Below are 26,886 nucleotides of genomic sequence, written 5' to 3'. Positions count from 1 at the left end.
ATATATATATATATATATATATATATATATAAAAATTCAAAATAATAATAAATACTATAGTAGTATCTCAATGATAGAAAAAACACTGGATAGACATGAAGTCAGAATTATCCTAGCACTCTTAGCGATTTTCTATGAAAATAAAACAAATCTTAAAGAAAAAAAATAATGCATTTCATCTACAGGTCAACAAAACACCAGTTATACAGATTATACAGTATTTGCGGCACTTACTGACAGAGGGTCCATGTGTCACCTGACAGTTAGGACAGTGATACAGGTCAATATCTGCCGCTTTGTCTTCTTCCACACCAACACAACTACACAAGAAAAAAAAAACATTACAATTCCAAACAAATAACATCATATGAAGAGTTCATTTGCTATTAACAGACTCCATTTTTAACAATTTTCAAAAATCATGTTTTTTCATTGTGCATTCCAATTAATCTCAGTCAAACTGCAGTTGGGTTATTTTGATTAGGTTAAAAAAATAACTAAAAAATACAGCTAACTAACAATAAAACAATAAAAACATGATTTTTGAAAATGAAAAAAAAAACGGAGTTATCTATTTTTGCAAATAAACTCTTCATATATACCATAAAGGTGATTTCAACGTAGCTTTCAATTTTAATTTACAAAATGCAACTTCACCTGCCATGAAACCAGTCCTGACAAACATCACACTCAATCATGAACCGGGTGACATCGTAAGGGAGACGGCACAGGCAGTAAACAGGAACAGATGCCATTCTTAAGTCTCTGGCCAAATATGTCAATGTAACAAAAAAGTCTTGTAATATGGTATTGCTTCTGTTTGGGGACCACAGTTCACTTAGTTTCCTTTGTGGAGAGTCAGCTTCACTTCAGAGTGGTTCACCAATCAGCTTGCAATGTTGTCAAGACTGCTGTATTCACAGTAGAGTGTTGTATAAGAAGTATGCTGGCAGTGACAACAACTCTCAGACAATCGTAGATGAGAAATGTTTCGCTACTACGACCACTGAAGTCAAACCAGGGACTAGGTGGATACCATGGTTCGGCACCTGTTGACAGAGTGGAGGACAATTAGCTGAGAAAAATGAATAATGATCATTCTTATACACAAACTACAATAAAAAAAAAATCTACATGCACTCTAAACTCTGAAAAAAACGTATGTCCAATAGGATCAGTAAGCAGTTATCCACTTCATTTGGTTAGCTAAAGTTCTACATCCATGCACCTGCGGCCTTTATTATGGTCAAGAGACTCAATCTAAACAAGTTGCCTATTCATTTTAACACAAGACTTTATACAATAAAGGCAAAAGCACGAAAGCTGTTATAATTATATATTTTATGTTCAAAATGTGCAAATTATTAAACATAAGTCCTAAACCATCTGTGCCTAGCCTTTCTTTTCCTGATATTCATTTACTTCGATCGAGAGAAGTGTTTGAGATGAGCGACATAACACTTTTATACACATTTATGCGTTATAGATTCAAAAACTGCACATTTATGAAAGCGACCCCTTAAAGGTAATTTATAATCATACAAATAACAAAGTAATAACATAAACGGTCACTAAATATCTATGTATTAATAATGAATTCGCATAGTTTAGAGCTGCATATATAAAATCTTACACTTGGACGATGCTAATAAGTATAAAAGCTATTATGTGCAATGCACAACTAATTTCACTGTGTCCACTGGATTTGTTAATTAAAAAATAAATGTATTTGATTTAGCAACGCGGTCTGTGATAGCAGAAAACTGTTTGTTGAATCATAAGAGCTAGTAGCTAGCTTAGCTGCTAATAACATAGCATGCTCGTCAACGTCTAACTACGTGAATCTGCTGCCTACTCTTTGTGTTTACAATACAACAACGATACGTTACTGAGGAAACTCACTAATCTAAACTCAGATGTAGCTAAAATACGAAATATAGAGGTTGGGATCATATGACCCATATCAAAACAAAAGAACTTGTTGCAGCGCGCGCCGTTTCGAAGAGCTCTATCGGGTCTTACCGGGTGTAAAATGCCGCGAGTGTCCCGTGGGCCGAGCGCACCATGCCGGACACAATGTTAGGAAAATCCGAGGGCTCAGCGGCCTGCTTTACAAACAACAAGATGTTTTCTAAAAATCGTACACTTCTTCCGTTCTTACATATTTAACAGAGGAGAGTGAATAGACAAATCTGGCAAGATTTCGAAAGAATACAGTCCACAGCTGAAAAGCAAAGATTTTATGAAATTCATAACGCAACGATTTTCCGTGCTATAAATCCATCCCAATCCGCCCGTGCAGCGACCACTGTCTGCGGGAGAGGGAACAATAAAGTTGCTTCGGGTGTCGGTCTTTCTTCGGACGGTAGAGAATTCTGTTGAGCATATATAATCCACAACATTATTTCATAGTCATTATACTCACTTTAAGACTTACTTACTTACTTAATTTATTTATCTATTTAGCAGTGGTTCTTGTACATTAACTAAATGTAACACCATGAATAGCTCCTCATCACCATGGTTAGCTCAGTGTAACTACAGTAAAAAAAAAATGAAAAAAGGGTTTGATATAAAATAAATTATGATAATAAACTAAAACAAATATGGAAATAACCATTATTGTGCATTTGTTTGTTTATAACCATGTAAAGCTCCTCACTGCCGTTGTTAGATTCATGTAACTTTTATAAAGCAAGCTATTTGTTTTTTAATAAAAAATAAATAGCCTACACAAATGTAGAAGCTATACATATGCCAGGGTTTGTTTATCTGAATTTGTTTTTTGAATGTACTACGTTACTGCCGAAGTTTTTAATAGTTATAATTATTATAATAATAATTATAATAATATTACTGTGTTTACATATAGTGCACTATAGTGCGTGGGTAAAAGTCTTTGGTAAAACCAAGGTATGTTTTCTGAAGGGCTGTTATATCCAGTCTTTACTCTAAAGCACAAAGCAGTAGTTACTACGTGGTAGATTTTAAGCAAAATAGTTAACATTTTTCCAAAATATAGACCTATATTTTAAATCTATAAATCTAAATGTGTAAATATGAGCCCATTGAGAAGTGGAAGACGGACGTAACACTACAGTCTATTGTCCAGCAGATGGAGACATCAGCTAAATTATGAAGAATGTTGCTAAAACGTCACTCCTCATCGGTACGAGCTTATTTTGTACAGTACAGTTATAATGGTTACTTTAAGGGAATACAGACAAAGATTTAAACTGACAGTAATGATAACCTACTGAACACCCCCATGTCCATAAACCACTTACATTTCCCTGGTATATTATTATCACACCACATTTTGATCCATTTCATTGGACTTGTTGGTTATGAATAAGCAACACTACTATTTATTTATTAAATAATTAATAAATTATTAATTTGCTACTGTTTGAATAAGCAAAACTACTACTACGACTACTACTTTTAATAATAATGATAACAACTTCATTAAAAAGTTTGGAGGAAGTCATCAAATATTCAAGATATGGAGGAATAAAGAAAAAACAATAGTCACTGAAAAGCCATATTGATCTGCCACTAATCTGGGTGTGATGTGTTCCCTTCAGTGTTTCTGACTACTACAGCCTTGCCTCACTCCAACTGTGGCATTATTGTGTTCAAGTGTGTGTGTGTGTACTTGCTTTTTCATGCTTGACAATCCATGTACTAATTTCAACTTTTTGAGGACCTTCCCAAAGTGAAACAACTCTCATTATGCCTGTCTGCTCTGACTGAATACCAGCCCCCTAAATAATCAGCTGTACTCCATCCAGTTCCTGATTTCTCCAGTCCTGCTTTTCAGCCTCATTGCTGGTGGTCATGGCCTGGATGAGGGGTGGGCTGGCCTGGCTTCAGTGGTCACCGCTCCCATCACAGATTGATGAATTGATTGCAGTATTGCTGCCAGTGAGTCTGTGCCCTGGGCGAGGGCGCCCCGGTTACGGGAGGGAATCCCAGCTATGGCACCCGCCATGGTGCCGCTATTATGAGCGGCCTGCAGGGGGCCATTGGGGCTGGCAACCCAGGGAGCAGCCCTGACCCACATACTGCTGTCACGCCCCTGGAGACACACACTGTGAGGGCAGGCAGGGAGGTGTGTGGGATTTGCCACAGAATAAGGAGGTGAGGTACTGGGCATCTTGCTAAACAAACAGACTTCCCTTCCTATTATTTCTAGGCTTTTCTGAGCCTAAGAGCCGTAAGTGTTCACACAGAGCGGATGAAGTGCATTCAGTAGGCCCATGCTCTACGAAATTTTCACAAACCACACAAAGATAAGATTTATCACATACTGTGGTGTCTGATAAAGTTATCAGAATGCAGAAACAAATTGTATAATTGCGCACCAAACCACTGAATGACTGAAGTGACTTTTCTGGAAGAAGAAAAAGATCCCAGAATGGAAGCAATTACAATAGATGAACTTTGTCAGGCATATGGGTTCATTTTTGTTATGAAGACTTGGTTGGTTTTGTTGTGTTATTTGTTGCTTTTCCCAGGCTATAAGTTTTACTTTGTGGAGCAAGCACCTGTCATACACTTAAACACTTCTGACTTTAATTAAATGGATTCAGTGTTGTTATTGTTAGCTAAAACTAAACTGTTAAAATCATCATCACATTTTTATATAAATATTAGATTTAAAAAAACGTAAAACTTAGAAAAAGAATTTAGAAAAAGAACATTTACAAAAATTAGAAATTTCATCTTGGGAACCAGTTGAAATCATTTTAAGTACTAGACAAAAATATAGAAAAAACAGACATTAAAAAAACAAAAACTAATAAAAAATGACAAATGCACATGACAAATTTATTAAACTTGAACTAAAACTAAAATGAACACTGAAACACTTTGAAGGTAATGATTTGATCAAATATTTAGTATTGTTTAAAAAAAGACAAGTATAGGGGACTATTTGGTAGTATTTAATATATTGTAATTATCTGACCATATTTAAAAATTTTGGAGTGTAATAACTGAAAAAGCATAGATGTCGTGTTATTCTAGTATTATTTATGTACTAATATATTTATTATTTTGAATTAGCATTTATATTTAGATTTTTAGTTTAAATTTTAATTTGTTTTAATAATTTTGTAATGTGCTTTTTATTTTATTAGTTTTTAACTAGCTTAATTATTTAAGCTTTTAATAACTTTTAGTACTTATTTCAGTTAGCTGCAAGACGAAATTTCTAAATTATTTGAATGAACAAAAATTATTTTTAATAGTTTATGTTTTAGTTCACTAGAAACAAGCTAAATTCAAGCTAAATTGATGCATAAATGGATAAATGGAAGTATGGATAATGGAAAAATGACTTTTTCTAAAAACATCTAAAAAGTTTTTTAGGCAACACGATTTTAATGTTTGCAGAATGAACAATTTTTTTTCCATAGTATTTCAATGCAAGGAACATAGATAAAAATGTATGGACACAGGGCTACAATAAATAATAGATATTCACATTAAATTATCTAAGTGCATACTTTATTAAGCGTGTAATATATAAACACAGTTAATTCATGAGCATACACACAACTATAAATATTTGAGTCTATTAGTACCTGCATCTACTATAAAGTCTCTTCAACACGCTTTCCAGTCACAGGGCTATACAGATCTACTCTTGTTCAGCTCCTCAGACCTTCCCATGCAACACTAGCAAAAAAATCACTAACACGAATGCAATGACACAATCAATGAGCATGTCTACACGGCACGACACAGACGAACAGCATGCAAGAGCAGCGGATACAGTCGGTGAAACAAACGCATTTAGCTACACAACAAAACAGCAGCTTGGGTAGTGAACAATATCAGCACAAAAGAAACAGTTCTTGTACATAGAACAATGTGCTATTTAATCGTCGCAAACTAACTACGCATGCCAAGACAAGAGATCCTCTATCTATTTACATACAACAGCACTAACCAAAGCTTGCTCAGCAACCTGTGCAGAGACACTGGTGAATACATGCAATAAGAGCATAATCATTGACAGTCATGAAGTCTGGCTGATATGCTAATAATAAATCACAATGGATATTTAATTTTCAGTAGCAAAACAACACCATTGTAGCAAAAAACAACATGTTTCTTCATTGTTTTCTGAATAACATTTCACTTGATTTTATTTAAATATTTCAGGAAACTGAATCAACAGGTTTCTCATCTATCAGTGCAGTTAATATAGTTTAAATGACCTGCATTTAAGAGTTACTCCCACAGTATTAATATAAGTAAAAGCTTTTCATTCACTCCCCGTTAATGTCTTTTATACATTTACAGTGTAGAGACACGAGAAACTGAGATGTTTGAATCACACGAGAATAGCAAAACATGTCTATCTTCACTAGTAAATATGAATATGAATCATGGGCGCTTCCCCAATCATCTCACGGATCTGTTAAGTGGGACATAGCGAGGGGTTGCACGGTCTGAAATGACCCGGCTCCTGTTGGTCTCAGCTTGTAAACAGAATGAAAGAAACTTGGAAACCACTAGTGCTCCCTGATGAGCTGTCACTCAGGTGACTCCTCGCCCACACCAGTTCCTCTTGGATCCGGTCTGCCTCATTTCTTGTTCTTGAGCTGGTTGGCCAGCCAGTCCAGACCCTCATATAAACCGTCTCCACTGGTGGCACAAGTGGCCTGGATGTACCAGTTGCGATGGCGCAGGGAGTGGAGACCCAGCTTATCTGTGATTTCTGCAGCATTCATGGCATTTGGCAGATCCTGGAGAGTGAGAGACAGAAACCGACAAAACTACATATCTTACTGTTTATATACATACTGCATGCCCTCATCATTGAGGATTTCCCATAGTTCCTGAACTCATTTTCCTGGAACCAGAGTCTATAATTCCTGCAAGCACCGAAATCCTCCATTTCTCTTGAGATCTTTTACAGATTCGGTGTTGGGAGCATCATGACCTACTGCTTCTCACTAAGATATGGCAGCTGCACATCATCAGATCAGAGAGACCTTCAGCAGGTGGTCAAAACTGCTCAACACATCAGTGGCAGACCTCAACAACCACTGCCGGCAATGAGTTCTCCAAATCATCAGAGAGCCCATCCAGCCCAAAAATAGCCTACTTTCACCTCTGCCATCTGGAAGACGAGGCAAAAATGAAAAATGTACAAACTAGACTGAGGAACATTTTCTGTCTTATACGTGGCCTGGCTGACTTATCAGAGAGATCTTTTTCAGTTAGAGTTCAAAACTATGCCTCATCTACAGCATCTCTCTCCTGTGGGGTTCCCCAGGGTTCAGTTTTGGCCCCATTGCTTTTTGCTTTGTATTTGCTGCCTCTGGGGCAATTGATAAGCACTTTTCAAGGTATATGTTATCACTGCTATGCAGATGATATTCAACTGTATATCTCTTTGAAGCTCCATGAGATTACAAAATCATCTCTTCTTTTAAATTGTATAAATGATATAAAAGTCTGGATGGCAAACAATTACCTCCTTTCAATCCTTTCTAACTAATGAACTACAACCATACATACTGTTACAGCAGCTATGTTTCCATCTTCAACAAATCGACACATATCTTACAGAAACTGATACACATACTAGGGCTGATTTGAAATTGGTAGACAGCAGATGCAAAGCTAACATCAATTAACTGTTTCTGATTTGAAGAACACAGCAGACACATGAGGAAGCTCTTGCCTGCTTGTTGGCAAAGACAAGGAGTACAGCGTCTCTAAGTTCATCCTCAGCCAGCATCCTCATCAGCTCTTCTCTGGCTTCATTCCCTCGCTCACGGTCATTGCTGTCCACCACGAAGATCAGACCTTCAAAATACATGAGAAATGATGTCAAATGTGGTTATAGCGAGGTAGTAATTAATAAGAGGGAAAATAAAGACTCTTGTGGACCTCAATATGAGATCTTAATTCTAATTTCAATGCTAAATTTGTTAAGATTAAAGTTCAAATGATGAAACTTGACAAGTACTGTTTTCTTTCCTGTGTTGATGTATTCCCTATTGAAGTAAGTTTGGGGTGAGTACATTTTTAATATTTTTAATCAGCAAGGGCACCTTGATTAAAAGTGACAGTAAAGACATTTATAATATTACAAATCATTTCTATTTCAAATAAATGTTATTTTTTTAAACTTTCTATACATCAAAGAATTCTGAAAAAAGTATCAGTTTCCACAAAAATAATAAGCAGCACAACTGTTTTTAACAATGATAATAATAAGAAATGTTTCATGAGCAGCAAATCAGCATATTAGAATGATTTCTGAAGGATTACATGATATGAAGAGTAATGGCTGCTGAAAATTCAGCTTTACCATCACAGGAATTAATTACATTTTTTAATGTATTACAGCAGAAAACAGCTATTTTGAATTGTAATAATATTTTACAATTGTAAGTATTTTACTGTAATTTTGATCAAATAAATGAAGCCTTGGTGAGAACATGAGATTTCTCTCAAAAAAGTAAAAAAAAAAAAAAAAAAAAAGGGACCAATCCCAAACTTAAAAAAATAGAAATATATGTTGGAACGGTATATATACATTTCCTTCCTTTTAAATACCAGTAGGTTGACATAAACTGTTGGCTATTTATCATGGCTCTGTTTGACACAAAATCCTGTTTGTGTTTTTACAGTGAATTAGTGTGCCTGTGTGTACGAGCCCTTTTCTCACCTTGTGTGTTCTGGAAGTAGTGACGCCACAGAGGTCGGATTTTGTCCTGGCCACCAACATCCCACACTGTAAAACTGATATTTTTGTACTCAACAGTCTCCACATTAAAACCTAGTGACAAGAAAACACAATGGCACAGAAATTACACCACTTATGAGACCAGACTCGTAAAACATGACATCAAGACCTTTGTCTCTATTTAAGAGGGAAATAATACAATAATAATCAAGGGATTAAACATTTAAAGTCTAAAAATGTGCTTCACCAATAGTAGGAATGGTAGTCACTATCTCTCCCAGCTTCAGTTTGTACAAGATTGTGGTCTTCCCAGCTGCATCCAACCCGACCATCAAAATACGCATCTCCTTTTTCCCAATAAGACTCTTCAAAAGGTTGCCAAAAATGTTCCCCATGATAGTTGGTTAGCCTTTACTAATATAAAAAGAGAACATCTATGGTCATTTGTTTTTTTAAATTGACACACGCAACTGTTATACCTCCAATTAAAACACTCACCCTTTCAAAAAGAGCACTTGCTACAACATTGTACTCTCTGTAATTCATTACAAATATGCCAATGTTCCTCTTTTTAAATCTTCTAGAAACCCTTCTGGAATTTTAATGATTAAATACATCTATGATCTTTACAGCCTGTGGCTGGACAAAATCAAAAAATATAATATTTCTTTCACAGAAAGCACCACATTTCAGAGTAGGCTACATGAATCATCAGGTGAGTAAATACTGCCAGAATTTAATTTTTTAACGCAGCAGTACAGAAAAACAATATGCACACTTTACTAATAAAGCTTACTTTGCATTGGGAAAATATAGAAGATACGACAACCTGCAAACAAATGTAATCCTTAAAAAGAGCCAAAGCACATGGACATATCAGTGATATCATGTTAATGTAAGGTCATCTTGATCTAGCCGTACAGTGAGAGTGCTAGTCTGCAAATGCATCTCAGATGATTCATAACTGTCATCATGCACTGATTAAATAAATGTGTACAGAACATTTGAGTCAAGAACAATATACTTACACACACACACAAATCAGTCAGTAATATAAAATACAAATCTACTGGAATACCCAGTCCAGTATGATGATTGCTTTCCAAAATACAAAATTTAAAACACCTATATTAGAATAACTAATGAAGTATTTCTTTCTTTTAGGTGTTGACTGACAGAATTAGATGTGTCCGACAGATTCATGAGATGTGACTCTTTTAATGTGTCTGTAAGGAAGAAAGATTCCTCATCCTCCATAAAATGGTATGCAAATGAAAGAAAATCTGAGACTGTTGATTTGTATCAATTTAAATCCAACAGAAATGCCTTATGATAAACCGGCGCATGTCACATCAGGCAGTGATACTGTTTAAACGTCTAACACCTTTTATTTTTGTCACGACGTAGAGATACCATCCTATAGCAGCAAGGGCCTGCATATTGACAAATTATAAATTGCTCCGCTATTTAATATCAATAACATTTAACATATATCAACACACCAACAATGTCTACACCATATTTTTTCACGCTTTGCAACATCCCTACTCACCTCGGAGACCAACAACCGGATAATTTCAAGTCACTCCGCTCTCGCGATACCAGCGGAATAGGCAGGAGAGTGTTAAAGATCTCGCGATACCATCGAAGCGCATCCTGGTATGTGCATTCAAAATGTGAATGAATGAAACTCATGCAAGCGGTGGTATGTATGAATCAGATTGTAAAATCTCTAGAAATGAACAAGATTATTACGTATTTACCTACAATAGATACCTTACTTTGAATTATCTAAAAACTTATATAATGTCTTTATAATCGTTGTTACCATTCTCATGATCTCTAAATCATATAAAATCGGAAATGTTGTTACTCTGGTAAAGTTGGCAGGCAAAATTGTTTTACGCAAAATTGTGGTACGTTTAGTCTCATATCTCAACAATCTGAACATTTTGAAGAAGTTTCCTCCAGAAATGTGTGTTATGTGATAATTTACGACTGAAGGATCTGTTGCTGGAAGTGTTTGGAAGCACATTTCCATATTGTGATGTGATTCATTATTCAGCTATGACTGACCCTAATGAATAAGTAACCTGCTAGATCCTGCCAAATTACAGAACTTGGCAACAACTAGCTGATTTCTTCAGGCTGCCAAATGACTCAGTAGTTGCATGCCAGATTATCAGCAGTGAAGCAAAAGATCACTCTTTATGGAGTAAAGATTGTATTGTTAAACAGAATACTACAAGAAATCATGTCATGCAAAAATCGAAATGCTCTAATAATTACAATAGGGCTTATTCATAACATGGTGCTCATTCTCATGCATCAATATATTCATTAAAATGCATGTTCATATTATATTTGAAACAGCACACTGTGCCTGCTCAGACCTCGTCCAGATGCAAAGGAAACTCTGTCCCTGTGTCGCTTCACACGGTCCACCGTGTGTCAGTGGCTTTATGATCGATGCGTTTATCAATTCAGTGGTTAGGAAAAGAGAGAGGGAGTGGAGCAGATGCTTGCAGCTGCACACCAGATTAGAGCTGGGGGTGGGAGTTATAATTTAAAGGAGCCTCTCCTCTGATGTGTTTGCCAAAGTGCACCCCAGCAAACACAATCATAAGTCGGGTTGGTTAGGCTTGCAGAACTAATGAGGGCTTGCACATTTAGGCAACGGCTTTGATGTTCTGGGTATAGCTGGCTCCTTGTTTTTTCTTTCCCTTTCTCTATTTCTCTCTATCCCACATCAAAAATGGAAGGGGAAGCTGGACAAGGAGCCCAGAAGCAGATGTTTCCAGCTGTTTTTCTTCCCCTTTTCCTTCTCTTTTGATGTACCTAAGTATGTGCAATATATATTCACATATTTCCATATCCGCTAACATCAATATCTCATGTTGTATATTAATTACACTTATCAGTCTGTTTGTCATCTATCTATCTATCTACCCATCTATCTAAACACGCACCCATACATTCATCTATCTATCCATCTCTATCTATCTATCATCATCTATGAGGTAGCTAACTGAAAAATGGGTCAATGACATTTAAAAATATCCACATCAAAGGAAAAGACATCTTTCACAAATCTTAGTTAAAAACACATGCTCCATATTCTTGTACCCATGTTGGTTTCATATTGTTTTGAAAAATAAAGTTTAAATTTAAAGGGGTCATATGATGCGATTTCAATTTTTCCTTTCTCTTTGGAGTGTTACAAGCTCTTGGTGCATAAAGAAGATCTGTAAAGTTGCAAAGACTAAAGTCTCAAATCCAAAGAGATATTCTTTATAAAAGTTAAGAGTCAGCCACGCCTACCTAAAACGGCTCGTTCTAACATGCCCCCACATGTCTACATCACTATGTGGGAAGATTTGCATAACGCCGCACAAATGTTCACGCAAAGAAAGAAGGCGTAACTTTTATTCTCGCTGTAGTATTGTTGTTGCCGCCGCCGCCATGTCGTGAAGGCACTGTGTGATTCGTTGTGAAAGCGAAACTACTTTGTTTGGCCTTCCAAAAGAGGACGATATCGCTTCGTCATGCCTGGAGCTGATCCGTGCTGGTCGCTGAGGAAATACTACAACTTTGCGCTGTGGATCGCCGGATCGGCTTTCACCGTGGACGAAGCGGAGTCCAGCCCGGGGTTGTCACATGTGGTTGCCGCAAGCCCTCCGGACGCTCCTTCGTCGAATCCGCCGCCTCTGCTCACTCTAGGCCGCCGTGTGTGATGCTGTGTTTCGTTGTGAAAGCGAAACTACTTTGTTTGGCCTTCCAAAAGAGGACGATATCGCTTCGTCATGCCTGGAGCTGATCCGTGCTGGTCGCTGAGGAAATACTACAACTTTGCGCTGTGGATCGCCGGATCGGCTTTCACCGTGGACGAAGCGGAGTCCAGCCCGGGGTTGTCACATGTGGTTGCCGCAAGCCCTCCGGACGCTCCTTCGTCGAATCCGCCGCCTCTGCTCACTCTAGGCCGCCGTGTGTGATGCTGTGTTTCGTTGTGAAAGCGAAACTACTTTGTTTGGTCTTCCAAAAGAGGACACAACTAGAAATCAGTGGTTAAGTTGTATTTACAACACTGTTCCAGAACACTTCAACCCAAATATTCAGATGTGTGCAGCACATTTTATGGAGGACTGTTTCCTGATCCTGGGAGAGTAGACTACAATGCCGGCTGTTCGGACTCAAAGACTGTAAGTACGTTTTTTATATTTAAAGAGTTTTTATATTTTATATATTTAAAGCGAGTTTTTTGGGCAGTGTAGAGTAGGGCTTGTTGTTTGTCATTTCTCCGATCACAAATGCAGACATGGTTTTATGTTTACGCGGCGCGATGCAACGCAATGCGTAAAAAGACAGTATAAGTCATTATAATCCATAATTATGTCCCCACTGGATGCCTCGTTTATCATGGGTTTTCATGTTTTTGAATCATCGCTCCGGCCTGACAGGGCATCATCACATTATGGTAAGGGGCGTAACATTTCTGTCACACGCTTGAGGTATTCGGCCAATCACAACGCACTGGATAGCTGGCCAATCACAGCACACCTCGCTTTTTCAGACTGATGAGCTTTGTAAAAATCGACGCGTTTCAGAAAGGCGGTGCATAGAGGAGAAACAATAATGTACAGTATGTGGAAAATAATGTGTTTTTTTAACCTTAAACCGCATAAACACATTTCATTACACCAAATACACAAAATAATGTTCTTTTTAGAGAAAAAATAATATGACCCCTTTAATGACTGTAAGTTTAAAAAAATCCTATATACATGAGATTGTATCTATCTATCCATCCATCTTTCTATCCATACAACTATCCATCCATCCATCCGTCTATCTATCTATCTATCTATCAATCCATCCATCCTTGTCCATCTATACATTCATCCGTTCATCTATCTATCTATCCGTTCATCCATCCATCTTTCTATCCATACATCTATTAATCTATGTATCCATCCATCCATGTCTATCTATACATTCATCCGTTCATCCATCCATCCATCTTTCTATCCATAATATATCCATCCATCCATCCTTCCATCTATCTATCCATCCATGCATCCATCCATGTCTATCTATACATTCATCCATCCATCTTTCTATCCATAATCCATCCATCTATCTATCTATCTATCCACCCATGTGTCTGTCTGCCTGTATAGTAGCTAACTGAAATATTTTCAGATGACCCAGTATTAGTTCTCTGCCCTTCTGTCTTAACTGTGGCAGTGTCTGGTTGTCATTATTCTTGATGTTGTCAGTATGTTGCTTTGTATATGTGATTGGTCTCTGTCTCACACATGGGAGGAACAGCGACAGGAAATTCCCTCTCGCAGCAGCTCCAGGGTGAAATGATAACGGAATAAAGAAATGCAAACCAGATATCCAGCGCTTTATCATTCCACACCACTCTTTTTCTAGTTCTCTTTTGCTCCCATCTTTATTGCCAGAGGAAATACCATGAGAAGCAAGTTTGATAAAGCCAGCAGACCGTGGGTGGTCATTTCACTCAATCCACAGCCGCCACAGTGCATCCTCATTACAGAGTCTCGTGAGGAATCATACAGAAAAACTCATTTATTCCTAAGATGTTTGTGATTTTTGTGCACTCAGAGAACTCAGACAGAGCGTAGACATCAGAAGTGCGCCTGTATTTAGTTAGGAAATCCCACAGTGCTCCAGTCTCTGACAGTTGCAGATGCAGATTCACAGACAAGGACAAACAGTACTCAGCAGCACATGGTGCAACTTTGGACAGCTGATCCCTATAAGACCGGTTCATACCTCAATCGGCTTATAAAACTCTTTATGAAAACCTATCCCTGTTGCCCATTATGAGAGGTCAGATTCAGTAAAAAAAAAAATCTCCAGAAGAGAAGAATTATATCTAATACACTGATCTATGACCCCTCCTCTGTTCTAGAGGGTCTTTCCTGGTTCTAAAACCTACACACATGATAAACCAAGAAAAGTTTCTTAACCAAAAATTGAGGCGTTCTTGTAACATATTACGACGATAAAAGTCTACTTAAGAATGCAAAAGGCAGCAATACATGAAAGTTAATTTATCCATATAATTAATTTGATTCCCTAAGCACTGATTGCTCAATAGTAAAGTTTAAAAATCGCATACATCAGATTCACTGTAATATGATTGTAATGGAAACTGTTTAAATACAGTTTAACTCAAGACTTGAGAGTATGAATGTCTTCCCATTCTTGCATCAAAGGCATCTGGCATCCAATATTGTTCAGCAGTATGAGATGAGATGTGACTGTTTTTAATCAGCTGCAAAAAATCCACGGGAGGCACAAGTGTTCTCCAGTCGTTCCTTCACTCTATCCATCTCCATTCTCTGATTGGTCTGTCTCTATAAAGGTTAGGATGGGGTTACACAGCATATCAACTTCACAATTGTCCTGGTTTTCATAAAAACCAACTAAACTCAGACCCCTACGCAAGGCACATTCTCAGTCGATGGCCAAGATTCGCTCCAGACTTGGGAGAGTTTCTCTACAACATCTTATGAAACCTCATAAAAGGCACTGAGATGTTCCCTTCAATTATCACAGCCATTGATTCTTCATGATCAATGTGGGCAAATATCATAATACTGCACGATACAGTGTTTCAGAAACCTCAGACCTACTAGGATGGTATTTCACCATCAAGAGCGATTACAACATAAACTTCTCAAACATTTTGCCAAGGTAAGGAATATACATTAAGTGCACTTTTTAAATGAAAAAAAAGGTAGACCGTAGCAGTGCCGATATTTCTCAGGAATAATTTGTTCCTGCTGTTATGCCTTGTTATTTGGAGGCGTGCAGATGGCGTTCGGGCCATTTGCTTGGTTCTGGAGGCTGAAGATTCCAAGCGAGGAAAAAAAGACATGACATGAGTCACCTCCTCCTCAATCTCTGACTTGGCATTTTGAACATAACAGCAACACAACGCAAATGGATCCCAGATGATGAAGGTTAAAGAAGGAGAGAAATGGATAAACAGACACACTGTAGGAGAGCAAAACACACAGGCAGTCACAGGTTTTTGTCTCTCGGTCCAAAAAAGAAATGGGGATTTGGATCAAAATGGGTTGGTTACTTGCACACATTAACCCACTCTGTAACCCTGCACTCCTCACAGAGCACGTAGCAGCACCAGTGGAAGCGGCAGTGACACCGTTCGCTGCGTGCCTGTTTGAGGATGTTGTGTCCTCGGCCGCAGCACAGCGACCCGCAACCGTCCATGCTGGGGCTGCTCTTGTTGCAGATGCGCCCCTGCGTGCCCGGCGAATCCATTGCGGGCTCAGGATCGCAGAAGTCGGGCGACTTCTCGAAGTACACTAACTCACGGGAAATGTTCCGCCGCCGGCCTCTGAGCTGATCCGAGCTGGGGCTCTCAACAGTTCGAGAGTTGAATACTCCGTTGTTCTTGTTCTGAGAGTTTATGAAGATGGCAGTCAGAAATTTCTCCCGTAGCAGTGATCCCACGAGCCGGAATTCAGGAGAAACATACCAGCAGGTCTTGAACTGGCAGCTGCCTGATGTGCCATGACACTTGCACTTTCTTCTCATGTTGTCAGTAACTACCTGTTAAGGTCAAACACATAATGAAAAGAATGTGGTATATATCTGTATATCTATCTATGGTCTATATATCTATCTATCTATCTATCTATCTATCTATATCTATCTATCTATCTATCTATCTATCATCTATGAGGTAGCTAACTGAAAAATGGGTCAATGACATTTAAAAATATCCACATCAAAGGAAAATAAACATCTTTTACAAATCTAGTTAAAAACACATGCTCCATATTCTTGTACCCATGTTGTTTGGAAAAATAAAAAACATAATTTTCAAGAAAAGTTTAAATTGAATAACTGTAAGTTAAAAAAAATCCTATATACATGATTGTACACAGCTTAATCATAATTTAAAAAAATGGCTCTTCAAAATTCAAAACGGTTTTTCATTTATTATGAATTAATAATTCATAAATATCATTACATTTGGGGAGTCGCACCCCATGTGATATAAGTTGTATCACCGTAACATTTTTGACTTTTTGTCCCTCCAAATAAATAAATAAAATGAAAACAAAAATAAACATGAATTTTAATTCAGAACTTAAAATCATTAAAAATTACATTAAAATGGTTAAAAAATGCATATATAAGGTGTATTCAATTTACTTAATGTATAAATTGAATTTGCTTTTTTTTTTATAAATTAATAGATAAAAATAAGTGTTATGTCACTGATACACAATCACACCCAGTCTGAAGATATTTAATCTTTTAACAGTGAGTTTGTGGAGGGGAATTTTGGACCAATGAGAATTCGCTGTGGGCGGGGCTAACCCGAGCATGTCTGCATAAATGAAAACCAAGCAGGTGATTAATTGAAAACAAAATTTATCATGTCACACATGTTTAAGACATGGTTGTCATTGTTTGAAAGAGCAAATCGGTTGCAATTCAGATTATTAGAAAAGGTTATGATATTTGAACACATAAAACCACACCTGTCTGCCCACTCTATTATTATGAATCCGCATCCGAGCATGTATATCACGAGGAGATCCTCTTGAATCCAACCAATCCCTAGAGAACCGTACACCAAGACGGACATCGTGACTGCAGCCGCCCCACTCCCAGGTGTCCTGCAGCGGCGTGACCTCATCCGGCAGTGGTTTGAGGAGACTGATGGCGTGGGACGAGTGCAGATTGGCCGGCAGGCTGCCGTGAAGTGAACCAAACTCGGGTGTGTTCTCTCCTGCACCTGCTACAGACACCCCACTCCTCTGGAAAGTCTGAAGCTGGAGCTGGGTTAACTTGAGCCGGATTTTGTCATCATCCAGGCGACGTTTAGCTTCGCAGCCACACCCACGCAACTTACCGAGGCTACAGGCCGAAGCTACCAAGTGCACGACACCTGCAGCCAGCAGCGACAGCGAGAAGGCACTCTCTCGGAAACCTGGGACGAAAGAAAGCACTTTGACACCGCAAATAAAGCTGCCAGCAGAGTAAACAGAGCCTTCAGAAAGTGAAGTGCACACGAGCCAGCTGGTGAGATAATTATCTATAATGATCTTTATCTAAAATCTCATAAAAGATGTTTTCCATGGTGCAAATGCGTTAAACAATGACTCAACGCTGATATTTTCCTTCTTTGGCCAATGTAGCATTTCAATGCCCGGATTATAACTGTATTGGCTCTCTACAACTTCAACTTCAGCACTTCCCATGCCCCTTTTGCCATCAACTCACCCCTGTTGAGAATGGCACTCTGATGGGGCAACTTGCCATGGTTCTCCAGGGAGGAGCAGTTCCAGCGCTGGTCTCTGAGCTGGTGCTGGCATTCGTGAATAGCAACCTGAATGCCCTGCAGAGCAGAGGCTGTGACATCAGGGCTGCGCACACACAAACGCATCTGTTTTTTGGTCAGGCCTGCCAGTCGTAAACACACTGCGTTGGGGGTAAGCACTGGCTCTCCTGCCACCTTCAGGCCAAGGATGTCATTGCCCAGTACCCTGAGAAAGGAGAAAATTAATTTTATAGCAGTGATATCATTATGAAGTAACACCGCATGCAGTAAATATTGCAGAAGGCTGGTGTTACTTAGCATCACATGTGGTCTTTTTTAAATGACTCACATATGTGAAGAAATTATGACAATGAATTCAGTCATTAACGAGAAGCAGGAAAATATTGTATCAGGAATGGATGCTTTTATGGTGCCATATTCATTTCAAACAATATGATCAATACATGTTTACTGGAACGGCAAAGAAAAAAAGTGACAAATTCTGTTGCTTTTTATATCAGAAGTTGTGCGATTAAGTGCCCTGACACTCAAACAAGGCTGTGACCTTGCAAGAGGCATACATAAAACTACCATGAATATTCAAACCCCCTGCTTTCTATCAGTGTCTTGGCATGCCTGAGGATAATCTGATGAGAAAATGACTTTATGGAAAAGATTTCTGTGCAATATTATATCCAAATCATAACACGCTGATGTTAATAAATACAGTATGCCCATCGACAGTTTTGAGAAGTGAGAGAACATCCATAACCACACAGTTACAATAAGATTAAAACTGTTTCTGGCAACAATTACCAGAATAAACTCTAGTATCTATTCAATTAATATTAGGAGGTAATTGTTACTAACACCTGCTTAACTAGTGAAACCCGTACCAGCAACAGTTAGAATAGCCTACATGCTAGTTAGTATCTGAACAACAGATTCCCATATATTCAATGCCAAACATGTGCAGGTTGTTACCAGTAACAATGGAGGAGTCACTTGTCTATTAGCAAAGGAATGAGTACTAGTATGTGATGATTAAGTAGCCTTCTATTGACTGAAAAGAGATACTTATTGGACTACATAGGCTACAAATAGTAAAAACAAGTACTGATAACATTAAAAAGACACTAATTCGTTTTAGATACAAGTAGTTTACTAGCTTACTAGTTTTAGATACTAGCAGCCATGGCGCGAAACTGGAAATCTTTTTTTTTTAAATATTTAAAGTTATAATTATTAGCCTACTAATGGCCTAGTAAATTAATAATTTTAGACTATTACAAATAGGCTAATCATTAATTTGAATCACTGGTTTTCCAAAACAAACAGTCCATTTAGGCTACTCCAGCAGATCCCATGAAGGCGCCTCTACCTTTCTACTTACGTGAACGCAGGTGACAGAAGCGCTGCAGTCACAATCAGGACTCGTCCCAAATACTGTCTGTGGGGTAACTCCATTGCGCTGAAAGCTTTTCTCGACGGGACATTAAAACACCTGTGGGATCGCTTTAGAGAGCAACTGGAAATGAGTTAAATTGTTTGTGTGAGGAGCGGGGAGTTGAGCAAGCAGCATTTGATGAAGCTTGGGACGGGAGCGTGTATGTCACTGAGGAGAAGGAGAAGGAGGAGGAGGAGGGGCGCCGTCAGGGTGGGCAAACATCGCCTGAGGCGCTTGTTTTTAAACACGATTAAAAAGTAGTAAGGCCTGTCAAACTTATTCCTAAAACTGCATGTCATAATCGTGACACCACCCTATAGTGGTCATATCTCTGACTATGAATAAATCAGTTTCAGTAGAAGCCTAAACCAATACTGTCTCATAAGGGACGCAATATTGACAACAACGGCATTGACTATATGTGGATCTTTTTCGTATCAAGTGCACTGAGCAACACGTGCTAACAATATTACCAGTTTTCGATGTAGCCTATAGCCTATTTGTTTTTTATCCACACATTATAGCCTATAGGCATTATTTTTGTTTATGTGACCATCTGACATGCAAAACCGACGTTTAATCTAGGCAATTTGTTTATATTTGTTTCTACTTTTTCACACAAAACATTACATGCATTATATTTGCATGTCTGATTTCATTTTATTACTAGTTGCACCATAACGTTCATGCAAAATAGTTTTACGATCGTTTTTTAACGATTTGTTTCCCTTTGAGGTGTTGCAATGGCATTCTGAGGTGCTGTTTTAGCAAATTATGCCATTTATCGGTAGAATATTAAAAGAACCGATAACTGATAAGAAAAGTATAAATAATGATGACAGACAGACAAACAAACAAATAAATAAATAGGCGTACGGTTAATTCAGCCAACAGAAATCTATCTAATTTGAATAGCAGCTTTAAAATGTATGTAAAACTAAAGTGACAATCTGTAATAACCACTTTAAATATAATTACAGATGAATAAAATCGAATGTTGAAGTATTAATTATTAAAATTAATAATTCATTCATTAATAATTCTGAAACTCATAAAATCAAGTAAAATGCTATGGATGGAAAGCTACTGCAATTCATTTTCACTGCCCAAAACAAAACTGCCTCTCTGCTGAATCGCTGTTGTATTGTATCCTAGAACCTGTGACTTGTTAAATGTTACTTATCATTTGCAGTGTGTGCATTCTTTGTATTTACTTATTGATCTATTTTTCTTGTTTTCTATTTCTGTTTGTTTATAAAGTAGGCCTATTATCTGACCTGTCTGCACTGCAGAACTTGTGACAAGACATTTTGCTCCCCGGTAAACGTATATGTGAACTAGGAGCTAAACTAAACTAAAAGTCATTCATAATCATATAGGCTACAATACGCAGGGCAGCAGCAGGCAAGCGTGCGTTTCTTCTTGAACAACGTTCATGTTCGCCCATCCTCCCACTCAGAATCAGTTCAAACAGTTCACCGTGCAGCCTAGTGACGTTTCACTTTAATTAAGCCCACATTCATCATTTTCCTCGACACTCTTAATGAGAAGGCTTTGCTGACTGTTGCTGCAGATAGCCTAGAGCACTACTGGAAAATAGACTTATTTCGTTTGTTTGTCTATACACTTCTGAGTTTGTGCGTATAATTAGTCCCATAACTGACCATGATGGAGAGGTTGTTGTCAAGGCTCATTGAAAGTGATACGCAATTACATAGTGGGCCAACAAATTATGCATAATGCACATAATAAATTTGTTCAATAGACAAGCTGCTAGTGTTTTTTCCTTTTTTCATGTAGCTGCAACGTAGACATGATGGCACGACAAGAAGACTTGAATATAGTAGGCTACTGATAAATGTATGAATAAACCAGAATATTCGAGGCATTAGCAGTTTACAAGATTAAAGAATTATCGTGCTGGTGGTCAGCTATGCACAGCAGGTGAAAAAACTCTTTAACTGACCCTAGAACTTGCTTCTTATCTTTATCAATATTACTATTAACAGTAGTAGAACTAGGATTAATGTCACGAAATTGAGTTAACTCCCCCCTTAACCATTCTTAACACCGATTCCTGACAACAGTTCTTGGTTTTTGGGCTATTCTCGAAGATCAATTCTTGTATTGGAGCTAATCACCTCTATTCCTCTCCTTAAGCTCTGGCAACGAAAAGTGCATTAGCATTTTGCCATGGCGTGTATATCTAAGTGGCTTAAAAAGTGATTTGAAGTTGATTTGTATATAAAAGGCGTCCCTTTAACCGGATTGCCGCTAATCTGCGCCACATCGCACGAGTGTTTCAGGAAAACCTGTTTAAAATCCTTCAAGAGTATAAAAGCAGGCTAAACCCAGAAAAGCAGCCCTCATTAAATACCACTAACAAAAGCGCACTTCCTTCAGTTAGCCATTTACTCCAATCCCTCAGAGAAAAAAGTGCTCTCTCTCTTTCTCTCCGATTCTTTCATGGTGACATCAAACACCTGTATGTGCTCAAAATACGCTGATTTAATATTTGCCAATTGCTCGTAATTCTTTGCGCAGACGATGCCATAAATGTATGGAGTCAAAACTGACAGCAAAATACTATTTGATTCGTGCCTTTACTGACCATATGCGATCAAGGGAGGTCTGCAATCCAGATGGTGAACAGTTTTATCTAGACTCTTTGGTGTCACAATTTAAAGTCAGACGTGTTGAGTTATTTATCTGTAACGATTTCTTGTTTTATTCGTTCTCTAAAATGTAAAAAATGGTAAGAATAGCCTATTAGAGATGTTGGAACGACTTGCAACATCAGTGAAACTTCTTAGAAAGTAGTTACCGGGGTTAAATTACCATTAGAAGTTCTAAGACTGTAAACAAAATTCAGATTTATGCGATTAATTTTAAGGTTAAAAGATTTGTAACGCTGTCTTTTGTTGATATGTGTCTATAAACCGTTTGCTATTAACCTTTTTTAATTAAATGTTGATGTTGAAAAGCGATGATATGATGGAATAATTATTGTGAACAAATTAATTAGATTACCATAATGAATTCACATCCAAAATGTAAAATCCCCACGTTTTCTATTGCTGTTACAACCCAACAAATTTAAACGGTTTGGGGATGAATTATGGATTTTAACTTGTGGCAGACAATTATGTAAATATATCGAAATATGAGAGACACACAACACCCAAAAGACGTTGAGTTACAGACTTTGAAATCAAATGTGTTACTACACTGGTCAAGCTCCATTTAAAACTAGAAACTGAAGCAGCATTAAGCGCTGTCTCGTGTCTTTAATATTCTCCTTTTCATTTAACCCAGATTTTTCACCATGATTATAGCATGACGTTTCCACTTGATGTGCTTTATTTAGGCTAAACAGTACAGCCTCTGCCTGGTGAGTGCAGAGCGCAAGCATGGACATCTATAAAAAAAATTACGCGCAAGAGGGAGGAGACGCAGTTAAGGGAGTAATGCATGCAAGCACTCCGGGTAAAAAGGCCAGTTTAGATGTTTTATATTCCCCTCTTACTGTTACCGCGTCGCGACACCATCCACGCAGAGGGAACTGAAGACACAAGTGGCGCGCGCGCACACACCCACTGCAATGAGAAGGAATAAATCTGTTCTGCATCTACGGAAGACTCCTGAAGGAACTGCATTTTATATGAATTCGCTTGAATGTATCTGAGGAATCTCTGGACGAGGATTACAAAATGATATGTAATTTAAAGTGCCTATAACGGATCCTTTCTTCATCTCCTCTCCTTTATGTCGGGGTTTGCCTCCTGTATTCATTGTGCCTAATGAGAAGAATTAAGCTATCCGTCCATTCAGTTCTACTCAAAAGGAGGGAGGAAAAAAAACAGAGGGAGATGAGAGCAGCAAATCCCTTTTTTATTCATCTTGTAGCGTTCAATAAGTGAACAATGTGTCGCCTATCAGTCACCGAGGGGATCAGGTCTACGGGACTGTCCCACGCGCTCAGTGCTGTGAGCAGAGCATCACTAACACACAGACTGTAAGAGCAGCAGCAGCAGCGGCGGCGGCACTGGCACTGGCATCCCATCCAGGACCCTTTCTGTGACTTCTACGCTGATTTTATGAATAAACTTTGACCCACGCTGTCAGTCGCACTGGAATGTGGAGTGGTAAGTGGATGCTTCTTGCAACAAACTCGCAATTTATTCAATGTTATAATGTTTAAATAAAGGTGCAGCCTTAAGAAGCATCTTATAAAAACATGCATGGTATGATTATTTGGAGACTAAGTAATTTGGAGACTTCTTTGGAAAAGCGTATTTATGTTCTTTAAAGCATGAGACGGTTTTCGAAAAAGCTAGAAAATAAAAAGTTATTTAAAAGGTTATTTTATTTGGATTCTCATCATCACCTGTGTTTTTATTTATTTATAGATTTGTTTAAATGTAGGCTGATATATTTTTGTGCAGACTGATATGTGTTATTTTTGTTGAGACGATTACAGAATTGTTTACTAACCGTATTTTGATACTAATTTAAAACATACACATCACACAAAATTAAAAATGTCCTTGCATTAAAAGCTAAAACATAAATATCAATCCTAATGTATGTGTAGGCTACTACCCTAATGGTTTTCCTATTGCTTTTAATTTAATAATTGTCAAGATGCTCACTAGCTCCTCTAATATAGAAAGTTCCTGACATCGTTTATTTTTGCAGGAATTTGATTTGAGCTTAATTGGTTAACTTTGCCCTTCCAGATATCATGCGGGTACTCGCGTTGCTTCTCGCAGTCAAAGCGGCATGTGTCCTCCTGGTCTCCTCTCTCACTGGCACAGTGGCGGTGAACAACAGCGGCCGGTGGTGGTAAGATACAGCAGGCCCATAATATATATTAGGCTATGAGGTATTTAGTAGGCTACATATGTAGTACGTTCATATAGAATGCCAACAACTGAAGCTTTTTCTTTTGTAAGCTGGTGCACAATATCTGTGATCAATAACTAGTTCAAAGTCTCCTAGATCTTTAGTGCATACAGCAGTAAATTAAACGATCAAACCTGTTAGACAAGCTACAGATGTCATTTAGTGGTTGGAGTGAATCTGTCATTTACTTTGTTAGTAAACAGTTGCATTGCATACGCGGAGCTGTAGCCTACTGTAATTTATAGCCTACCTTTATTTTAGAAAAAGAAAAAAATATAATATTAGGCCTACTGATACAATAAAGTAGCGCGAAGTTATGTTTCAAGTAGAGAAGTCAAACTCTGTTCCCAAATAAATAAATGCAATCTCATTTAGCCTGTTTACGCGGAGCTACTGCTTGCGCGCCCGCGCGCTCTCTCTCCCTCTCGGCTTCTCTCTGTCATTTTGACAGTGTGGCTTGAACACGGGACAAGATTTTTCAATCCAATGTGGGATAAATTAAATGCGGATTTATTTTATGGCTGGGAGCAGTTCCTTTCCAGGTCGTTTTCAGGGTCGAATTCTTGTAATGTGCTGAGAATTCCGGAGTAGGTAAAAGACACGACTTATGAGCCAAAGCTGTACGCGTGTGTCATAACGTTGAAAGGAGAATTAAAAATGATACATTGTAATATAAAGTATATCGGTAATGATAACGGCGAAAAGTAGAATTAAAAATGATACATCTAATACTCTACGACGAAAGGTTTTGTTATTTCTTTAATCTTATTTTGTTATTTCTTTAATATATTATATTATAAAAATATGTCTACCTGATTTTATATCATAGCCTATATATTAAATGTATGTGTTATTCAGAGGAATTATACAATTCCGTATCTGATTGGTTATTTGAAAAGTTTTGTATTAAGCCATTTTTCAGATTAGATTTCAGTTTCACTGGACATGACTTGGACCTGTTGCAGCATACTGCCATTTGCATTGAGAAATAGGCATGCATTGGCTTATGTTCAATATTATGTCATTGACATTTTATATTCATTTGCTGTGATAACTCCTTCCATGCATTCTAACGAAACAATTATTTTTTTTAGTTTAAATTTTTGCACATCACATGTCCGTGATTCTCATCTCACAAACTAAAAAATCAATGAGAAAATGACAAGAAAACAGCCTAAAGTCCCAAAATCTTGAATGATTTGCATCTCATGCCAGTCAGATGAGAAAACTCTTTTTTCCAAGTTACCGAAGTCAACCTTTCTGTTTCTCCACCAGGGGTATTGTGAATGTGGCATCCTCAGGCAATCTCCTCACCAACTCCAAGAATGTGCAGTTGGTGTTGGACCCCAGCCTGGCGTTGCTAAGTCGTCATCAGAGAAAACTGATCCGGCAAAACCCGGGCATCTTGCACGCCATTGCAGCAGGCCTGCATACAGCCATCAAGGAATGCAAATGGCAGTTTCGTAACCGCCGCTGGAACTGTCCGACCACCCACAGCCCCAACGTCTTTGGCAAAATTGTCAACCGAGGTGAGCATGGCTTCTCAGAGTGACATTATGAAAGCTTTGAACAACGCACACTATTCATATCTCATACATTGAAACGGGGGAATATGGAATTACACATTCATATTTTCTGTATGGAGACACAGCATGATAGAGATTCTAAGTTGTGCTTATTGTTTTGTTAGGTTGCCGTGAGACTGCATTTGTGTTTGCCATCACAAGTGCTGGTGTTACTCACGCCGTGGCTCGGTCCTGCTCTGAAGGAGCCATTGAGTCCTGCACCTGCGACTACCGGCGCCGGGGTCCTGGAGGGCCAGACTGGCACTGGGGAGGCTGCAGCGACAATGTGGAATTTGGCAGGATGTTCGGGCGAGAGTTTGTAGATTCCAGTGAGAGGGGCAGAGATCTGCGGTATCTGACCAACCTGCACAACAATGAGGCAGGGAGAATGGTAAGAGACAATCAAAAACCATTTGTCTCCTCCAAAAGCAGATGACATTAATAGATCTATCAATACACGGAGTGCCCCAAAGTACAGATGGAAAGCTGCTGAAATAACATTTTATCAGCCTAAAATGGTTATTTTGATCATTTAAATTAATTTAATGAATTATAACCAATGAAATACTAATGAACTAATTAGTTTAAAATTAATTTAACATGGCACATTTACAAATTTTTTTAATCCAAATATTAAATGGATAAGAAAAAAAGAGACATTATTATATTAGTTTAAATATACAAATAATCAACTAATAAATTTATTTAGTTTATTTTAAAGTTAATGTAACATGGCACATTTACAGATTGTTTTTATCAAAGTCTAAAATGAGTAAGAAAAAAAGACACAATATATTAATTATATTATATGTTATGTTTTTCCCCCCCTAAAAATATATAAATATAAACTTATATATTTATATATAATATAAATTTATTGATTATAATTTAAATGTCATTAAAGGTCTATCAATACACTTTA

General features: G+C 37.9%; 4 protein-coding genes across 6 annotated transcripts in view; 1 reads left to right on the top strand and 3 right to left on the bottom strand.

Moving 5' to 3' along the window:
- Nucleotides 1-2,322, bottom strand: part of LOC107681973 (histone lysine demethylase PHF8-like) — a 12,888-nt gene extending 10,566 nt beyond the window's left edge. Inside the window, exons 1-3 of the mRNA XM_016478367.1 lie at nt 2,023-2,322; nt 658-1,049; nt 235-320 (exon numbers count right to left, since the gene is read on the bottom strand). Of these exons, the coding sequence (XP_016333853.1) occupies nt 235-320; nt 658-755 (184 nt within the window). The 5' untranslated portion in view covers nt 756-1,049; nt 2,023-2,322. The remainder of the gene's footprint in view (nt 1-234; nt 321-657; nt 1,050-2,022) is intronic.
- Nucleotides 2,323-5,864: 3,542 nt separating this feature from the next.
- On the bottom strand, nt 5,865-10,303 carry LOC107681999 (ADP-ribosylation factor 3-like). Of its 3 annotated transcripts, XM_016478411.1 has the most exons (6): nt 10,269-10,296; nt 9,513-9,545; nt 8,964-9,130; nt 8,699-8,809; nt 7,706-7,830; nt 5,865-6,761 (listed from the first exon to the last, which is right to left on the bottom strand). In XM_016478411.1, the coding sequence occupies exons 3-6, from the start codon at nt 9,109-9,111 to the stop codon at nt 6,600-6,602; spliced, it is 546 nt and encodes a 181-aa protein (XP_016333897.1). In that variant the 5' UTR covers nt 9,112-9,130; nt 9,513-9,545; nt 10,269-10,296; the 3' UTR covers nt 5,865-6,599. The 3 variants fall into 3 exon arrangements, with proteins under 3 accessions (XP_016333897.1, XP_016333899.1, XP_016333898.1); XM_016478413.1 differs by lacking the exon at nt 9,513-9,545 and having other exon boundaries at nt 8,964-9,125; nt 10,269-10,303; XM_016478412.1 differs by lacking the exon at nt 9,513-9,545.
- A 3,865-nt stretch (nt 10,304-14,168) lies between these two features.
- On the bottom strand, nt 14,169-19,796 carry LOC107681943 (protein Wnt-10b-like). The gene is made up of 4 exons (XM_016478316.1): nt 19,441-19,796; nt 18,011-18,273; nt 17,266-17,717; nt 14,169-16,324 (listed from the first exon to the last, which is right to left on the bottom strand). The coding sequence occupies exons 1-4, from the start codon at nt 19,512-19,514 to the stop codon at nt 15,833-15,835; spliced, it is 1,281 nt and encodes a 426-aa protein (XP_016333802.1). The 5' UTR covers nt 19,515-19,796; the 3' UTR covers nt 14,169-15,832.
- Nucleotides 19,797-23,535: 3,739 nt separating this feature from the next.
- Nucleotides 23,536-26,886, top strand: part of LOC107681946 (protein Wnt-1-like) — a 4,535-nt gene continuing 1,184 nt past the window's right edge. Inside the window, exons 1-4 of the mRNA XM_016478320.1 lie at nt 23,536-23,639; nt 24,234-24,339; nt 25,675-25,928; nt 26,090-26,355. Of these exons, the coding sequence (XP_016333806.1) occupies nt 23,630-23,639; nt 24,234-24,339; nt 25,675-25,928; nt 26,090-26,355 (636 nt within the window). The 5' untranslated portion in view covers nt 23,536-23,629. The remainder of the gene's footprint in view (nt 23,640-24,233; nt 24,340-25,674; nt 25,929-26,089; nt 26,356-26,886) is intronic.

Source organism: Sinocyclocheilus anshuiensis, unplaced genomic scaffold, assembly GCF_001515605.1.
Source record: "Sinocyclocheilus anshuiensis isolate Anshui unplaced genomic scaffold, SAMN03320099.WGS_v1.1 scaffold2090, whole genome shotgun sequence".
NCBI lineage: Eukaryota > Metazoa > Chordata > Actinopteri > Cypriniformes > Cyprinidae > Sinocyclocheilus > Sinocyclocheilus anshuiensis.
This window is presented reverse-complemented; position numbering and strand designations above follow the sequence as displayed.

Coding starts and splice junctions, on each gene's coding strand:
- LOC107681999 (XM_016478413.1), bottom strand. CDS start 9,111: ATGGGGAACATTTTTGGCAACCTTTTGAAGAGTCTTATTGGGAAAAAG. Junction 7,831..8,698: donor CTACTTCCAGAACACACAAG/GTGAGAAAAGGG, acceptor TGTATTTTGAAG/GTCTGATCTTCGTGGTGGAC. Junction 6,762..7,705: donor TTGTCTTTGCCAACAAGCAG/GCAAGAGCTTCC, acceptor CTCACTCTCCAG/GATCTGCCAAATGCCATGAA.
- LOC107681943 (XM_016478316.1), bottom strand. CDS start 19,514: ATGGAGTTACCCCACAGACAGTATTTGGGACGAGTCCTGATTGTGACT. Junction 18,274..19,440: donor CTTCTGTCACCTGCGTTCAC/GTAAGTAGAAAG, acceptor CTCCTTTCTCAG/GGTACTGGGCAATGACATCC. Junction 16,325..17,265: donor ATAATAGAGTGGGCAGACAG/GTGTGGTTTTAT, acceptor TGACCTTAACAG/GTAGTTACTGACAACATGAG.